This window comes from Engraulis encrasicolus, chromosome 17 (assembly GCF_034702125.1).
Source record: "Engraulis encrasicolus isolate BLACKSEA-1 chromosome 17, IST_EnEncr_1.0, whole genome shotgun sequence".
NCBI classification, from domain to species: Eukaryota; Metazoa; Chordata; class Actinopteri; order Clupeiformes; family Engraulidae; genus Engraulis; species Engraulis encrasicolus.
In genome coordinates, this window is record NC_085873.1 from 5,972,850 (window position 1) to 5,980,349 (window position 7,500).

At 46.3% G+C, this 7,500-nt stretch overlaps 1 protein-coding gene across 1 annotated transcript in view; it reads right to left on the reverse strand.

The window, feature by feature from the left end:
* The window catches only part of fam20cb (FAM20C golgi associated secretory pathway kinase b), an 85,858-nt gene that overhangs the window by 20,350 nt on the left and 58,008 nt on the right, over positions 1-7,500 (reverse strand). Inside the window, exon 4 of the mRNA XM_063221639.1 lies at positions 2,889-2,981. Within this exon, the coding sequence (XP_063077709.1) occupies positions 2,889-2,981 (93 nt within the window). The remainder of the gene's footprint in view (positions 1-2,888; positions 2,982-7,500) is intronic.

Sequence of the window (7,500 nt, forward strand, 5' to 3'; positions counted from 1 at the left end):
GTGTGTGTGTTGAGTCGGGGCCCTCAAGAGCGGTTACGATACATAGATCTTTTACTACAAGGCACTGAGTCAAAAGTGAAGGTGTGTGTGTGTGTGTGTGTGTGTGTGTGTGTGTGTGGGGGGGGGGGTCCTGAATCTAGACAGGTATAAACATAACTCTGCCTTTCACTCACTCACACACATACACACACACACACACACACACACACACACACACACACACACACACACACACACACACACACACACACACACACACACACACACACACACACACACACACACACACACACACGCACACGCACACACACACACACACACACACACACACAGGGAGACATAGGTCAGTGCATGTATATTTATGCAAGTGTGTGCACATGCTAAAAATACCTGGAGCAGCACACACCAACGCACATATGGGGGAAAGAGGAGACACGCAGAAATGCATCACTCACATAGGCACCCCCAGACATACACAAACAGGCGCAAAGAAACCATGCATATATGCATACACATACAGACGCAAGCACAGGCATAAACACCTATTACCCACCCCCTCACCACACACATACACACAGATCTATATGCATCACACAGCAGCATATGTAGTATCACACATACACAAACACGTGGACACTTACATAAACAATTATGTATGCAAACATGCATAACCCCGCGCACGCAAGCACATACACGCAAGCACACGCACACGCACGCACGCACGAACGTGCACAAACGCACACGTACACGCAGTGTCGGCGCTATGGGGGGGCATTTGTAGGCAGTGCCCCCCCTAGTGGTCACTGGTGCCCCAGCACCCAACACAGGACCAAAAAAAATATATATAGGCACTTTAAACCATTGCATTAAGACTGTTTAACTTTAACATCCTTTTTAAATTACACGTGCAAAGTAACATAAATACAATTAAAATGGGGAAATTTTATTTTGGTTTTGCTTGCATTTTAAACATCAGCTGGCACTAATGATATCGGCATGTGACAGTCTGTGGGTAAAGCAAGTTTGTCCTCAAATGCACACCGTAGTTGTCCACGTCACCCATCCTACTAGCGCGTGATATCTCCCTCAACAGTAAAATAATAATGACAGTAATACATATTGTTTTGTGATAATGTCCTGATAGTAAGGACAACACAAGTAACCCATCCACATATGACAAATTTCTGGATGTGGCCCGGGTAATGCAAAAACGTCATGATGACATTGTCATCTAGCCTGCTGGAGGCGGAATGGGAGACAACAAGCAAAACAATGTTAGCAGTTTGCTAGCTGGGTTGGATATGTCAAATCGTGTGAATAATTGCGAGAAGCACTGTAATCAAGACAGCATTTTAAGGTAAGGAAATTTGATTATTAAATTTGCCCGCCGCGGCATGTTGACTTGGGTCTATTTGATTTTGCCTGGTGCAATTGTTGCTACTACTAGCCCCTCATGCTTTGAAGTTTGGCTAAGGATGGGTGCGCTTATCTAGACAAACTCAGACGTAGAAGCTCTATTCTTTTTGAAAAGATTTCGTGCACATTAAACTCTGTGCCCGTGCTCATCACGTTTTGCGTTTACTTTCCTCTATGAAGAGTTTGAAAAAAACTCCCTCAAGGCTATTTAAATGTCAAAACGACAGCGGAGTAGGCACGTTGTCAAGATGAGTTGTTTGAAAAATAGATCGGTTGCACAATGCATGTGTTTTACAGTGTTTCACTTATGTATTTCAGCGTAAGCTTAACCTACAACTAGTGAGAATGTATTGAATGAGAATAGCGGCTACATGTGTCAAAGATGAACAGTTCATCACAAGTGATTTTGGCAACAGAACAAAGGGTAGTGGGTTCCTGGATTTTGGTCTGTCTTGCGTCTGTGTGTTCACCTCGCCAGTCCGCCCAAGTGATAACGTTGTTTGCTATTCTAACGACGCATAGTTAAAAAAAAAAAATCAAACGCTGTATTAATAGGCTACACGCTTTGAGGTTCGGCTTGTCTGACATTCTTTGAAATATCAAATCCTCGAGACGAAACTGAATATTTCAGCGTCCATACCACCTACATTTAGCCTGGGTCCGCTGTTGGTGTCAGTGGTATGACGCTTAGTGAGGATGGGTGGGATAGTTTGAAGGCTCTTTGGAAGAATAGAAGGGATGTCTGCAAATGACGCACCACGCCGTGCCTATTAAGTGACTGTCTACTCTTGTCTTTTCTACCGGAGGTGGTAGCTGTCCATGGTCCATAGCACGTCTGGTTTAGCTATTTCACAGGCTACCAGAATGATAATCCCGATGGAGTGTTATTCCGTTGCTGAATGCATAATGTAAATTGTTGCTGTAAACGGTAGCCAATTACAATGCAAACATTTGGATCTATATTTTGGAGTGGTGTAGTGAAAGCAACGCTGAGAAGCAGAGCTCAAAATCAAAAAGCGTTTTTGTCCAAAATGCTCGTATGGCTTGGGGTTATTAGCGTCCCCTGTTGCTGTGAAATGCCTTGTTGTATCTTGACGGCCTATAAAAGTACAGTATAATCCTGGACACATATCGCGTCTGTGCTGAATGTGGTTTCCACCTTGCACTAAACAATCTTGCTTACAGACATTGGTGTTTGGTAGGGAGGAGGAAGTGTTTTCCACAGTAGTAGCGCGATCAGCCTGAATTAAACGTGACTCTGCCACCAGTTCTAGGCTATAGGTGGTATAGGCTCTAGGTGAACTTGACTCAAACTTGTTAAATGGCAGTGCCCCACCGTTGTTTACCTACGCCCCACCAAGAGATGTGTGCTGGAGCCGACTCTGCGTACACGCACACGTACGCACACAAACACATCATCATCATCTCTCTCTCATCTGTGTGAACTTGTGTCGTATTGGCAAGAACAGTACCTGTCCAGATGGTAGGCAGCTATCTCCGCGTTGTGCCTCTCGAAATCAGAGAAGTAGAAGAAGTCGGGAGGGGTTTCCTGCTCACGAGTTTGCCTGCAGAGAGAGAGAGAGAGAGAGAAAGAGAGGGAGAGAGTTTTTGTTACTCAACAGTCAATTAGAAGCAGCTATCAGTATGTATTCAGCGAGATACCTCATCACTGGAAAGCACTGAGTCAAACACGCCAACAACATGCTAACACAGTCTCTACCGTATCTGCAAGAGACACTCTACATGAGACACTGAAATGAAACACTTAAGAAAACGCCCATAGAAATGAATAGGAGCGATTCATAACACCAATATGGTGTGTGTGCCTCCACATGTCCCACATGTATGGCCAAAGAAGAGCCAATGGCCTACTGAGCTGTGCTGTCATTGAGCCAATCACCTTGCAAGCAGATGCTGCTCACACGCATTTGAACAATATAGAGAAATAGCGGCGAAGTGGCATTGCCAAGATGTCCATGGGACTTATACACACGGATGTCACCCCTATTACACATACACATATTCTTCGCTCAGCACTGCTAGCTGGCTAGTGGCCTTAGTGGTTCCTAAACATTTTCTGCTCGACCTTTCTGTACCTAAGAATATTTTATTTTGCTATACTTAAATGTAAATCACCGGAAAGCTTAATACATTTATTACCCAATGAAGTGTATATGCGACCCCCATACACACACACACACGCACACGCACGCGCACACACAGACACACACAGACACACACAGACACACACAGACACACACACACTGCAGTAGTGGGCAGTGTAGAGCAGCATTGTGTTGTATTATGGCATTATTCAGGTCTCCCATACTGTGGCCTTAAACCCCTCTCGCAGAGCTGTATTGAAGATCTGTTTAGAGCAAATGGACCCCTCACACACCTCACTGCACAAACTCCAGCCAAAGCCACACACAGCCCAGCTTAACGGCTGTGTGAGAGAGAGAGAGAGAGAGAGAGAGAGAGAGAGAGAGAGAGAGAGAGAGAGAGAGAGAGAGAGAGAGAGAGAGAGAGAGAGAGAGAGAGAGAGAGAGAGAGAGAGAGACAGTGAGGCATCCTGTGAGTGAGAGAGAGTGAAAGTGGACTAGAGTGTGAGACAGAGAGTGAAGGAGCGAGGTGGTAAAAACGAGTGAGAGCGCGGGAGAGAGAGAGAGAGAGAGAGAGAGAGAGCGAGCGAGAGAGAGAGGGAGAGGAAAAGGAAAGGAAGAGAGCGAAAGAGACAGACTGTACAGACACCTATTTCTGGAGGCATTCCACGCTGTGCATTCTTTCGTGAGTCCCGACTCCTAAGAAAACAGGCTGAGTGTAAAAAGCTTGAAATATGCACTCGCAAAACGCAGATTCTATTTTCTGATTATGGCTTCCTTCGTCCATATACACACACCACAGACGAACACATACACATCCCTCACACGCACACACACACACACGCACACACACACACGCCTTGCTCACTCAAACTCATGCACACATCCATATGTAGACACACACACACGCGTGCACGCACACACACGTGCACGCACGCGCACACACACACCTTGCTCACTCAAACACATGCATACATCTATATGCACACACACACACACACACACACACACACACACACACACACACACACACACACACACACACACACACACACACACACACACACACACACACACACACACACACACACACACACCACACACACACACACACACACACACACACACACACACACACACACACACACACACACACACACACACACACACACTAAATATGAGTGACAGGACAGACGAGGAGTGACGACTCCGCCATAACAAACATATCATTTTGCACGAACAATTTGGGAGGAATGCTTCCCTCAAAACAAACGACAAGGAGAGGAACGAGAAGAAGGGAAAAAAATCAGGAATAGAAAAAAAGGATGATAAAAACACAAGCTGAACACACCACAGGCACGTTTCCATAGTGCAATAGTCTGGTGGATTCCCAGCATATATCAGGAGCGCTCAACAGCCTGCCGTCTCTCTCTCTCTCTTTCTCTCTCTCTCTCTCTCTCTCTCTCTCTGTCTCTTACTGTGCATCTCTCTATCTCTCTCCCTCTGTAGGTGCTTCTCTCCCTCTTCCTCTCAGAGTCTCTTTTTCACACTCTCTCTCCCTCTCTGTACTCCCCCTCACTGTGTGTGTCTCTCTCCTCCTGTGTGTGTGTGTGTCTCTCTCTCTCTTACTACATCCTTCCCCTGTCTGTATCTCTCTCTCTCTCTCTCTCTCCCTGTCTCTCTCTTTTGCTTTTCACCTCCCCTGCACTCCCTATCCCTCTCTCTGTATCTCCCTCCCTCCCTCCCTCCCTCTCTCTCTCTCTCCCTGGGGCCCTATAGATCTCCATCAGGTGCGAATCCTTGCGATCCTGGAGCCAAACTGATAAAACAAATAGGGCCTGACAGGCAGAACAGCACACTGCTCCAAGTTTCGCCCCTATGGATAACTCTGCTACCCTGCTGTGACTGTATGTGTGGAAATAAGTGTGTGTGTGTGTCTGTGTGTCTGTGTGTGTGTGTGTCTGTGTGTCTGTGTGTGTGTGTGTGTGTGTGTGTGTGTGTGTGTGTGTGTGTGTGTGTGTCTGTATGTGGGTGCGTGCGTGCGTGCGTACGTACGTGCGTGCGTGTGCGATATGTGTGTGTGTATACATGTACAGTACTGTATGCAAACATGCATGCGCACGTGTGTGTGTGTGTGACATGCATGTGCACGTGTGTGTGTGTGTGCGCACATGTCTGTAAGTGTGCATGCGCATTAGTCTGTGTGCGTGTGTGTGCAAGAAGCATTGTGTGTGCTTGTGTGTGTGTGTGTGTGTGTGTGTGTGTGTGTGTGTGTGTGCGTGTGTGTGTGTGTACATGCATGTGTGTGCTGCTGTGTATGCTCGTGAGAGTGTGGGAGGAAAGCGAGCAGCTGCTTGGTTCTGTTCTCTATGGTAGTGGTCCAACACACGATGACTTCATACATTCCTGTCAGCCGACCCGGCCCGGTCTGGCGGCTTCTAGTGGAAGTGGAAGTCCAAGTTCTACTGAATTCCTTTTCTCCGAATCCCAGGCCCTTAAGTTCACGCGGTTCCCGTGTATGTGTGTGTGCGTGTGTGTATGAGTGTATGCTGAAGTGTGCGTGTGTGTGTGTCCTCTGAAACCGACTCAAGGAACTTGACAACGATCAGCTAGCCATGTGTGTTCGTTTGTGTGTTTCTTGTGCTGTGCACGTTTGTTGTGTGTGTGTCCTCTGGAACTAAGATCCTTCAGACAGCCAGACTGTGTGTGTGTGTGTGTGTGTGTGTGTGTGTGTGTGTGTGTGTGTGTGTGTGTGTGTGTGTGTGTGTGTGTGTGTGTGTGTCCTAAAACCAAAGCCCTTCAAACAACCAGCCGCATGTGTGTCTGTGATCGTAAGTGCGTGCGAAAGACTGCAATCGGTTGCATCTGGAGCCATAGGCATACACATATAGATGCTATATTTCAGCCTCAAACCAATAGCCATTTATCCTGTTTCGCATAAAAACAGAGCTCATCACATATCACTGTGAAAAGGTTATTTTTTTCTCCTTTACTTCCACCAATGGCTCTACATCTAAGAATTTAGTCAGGTATTTGTTGAAATCTTTGAATATACAAGAAAATTGTACCCACAAGTAAAGTCTGTCTATTTCCATAGACATGTACAATAGTAGTTTGTATATTGAGTAGAAAAATGGCTAGTGAAGACTGATGAGTTTAATGAAGAAAAAAAAGGCTATTAATGTGCTAAAGATCACTTAATCGTTTTGTTCAAGTTTTTGTCTGAACTATGATCCAAACACCCATATTGGCAAAAGAAAATACATATTTTGGGCAAAATAAAGGAAGAGAAAACTTGAGATTGCAACTCACTGGAGACACCCACCCACTCCTCCCAACTCATAACATCCACCCACCCACCATCTCTCCTTCTCAGGATGAGGCACACTTGAAGAACCTTTGGAGTCTAGATGCCCACCCACACACACACACACACACACACACACACACACACACACACAGCACTGTTAGCCATTAAGACCCATAAGGCATACCAATGTTCTACTTCACTCCTCTCTTCCCCTTTTCGTCTCCTGCCAACTCCTCTTCTCTCCCCTGCACGCACTACACACACAGCTCAACACACACACCTCCTGGTGGGCCACAGATCATATCCTCCCCCTTTCATCTCTAAAAAGCCTCCCTCACATTTGTTGTCTTTTACAATCTCTCTCTCTCTGTCTCTCTCTCTGTCTCTCTCTCTGTCTCTCTCTCTGTCTCTCTCTCTGTCTCTCTCTCTGTCTCTCTCTCTGTCTCTCTCTCTGTCTCTCTCTCTCTGTCTCTCTCTCTCTGTCTCTCTCTCTCTGTCTCTCTCTCTCTGTCTCTCTCTCTCTGTCTCTCTCTCTCTGTCTCTCTCTCTGTCTCTCTCTCTGTCTCTCTCTCTGTCTCTCTCTCTGTCTCTCTCTCTGTCTCTCTGTCTCTCTCTGCTCCTGTCTTTTTTCGTCCGAGAGGAAGGTCCCATTAAGTTGGGTTGAAATGACTG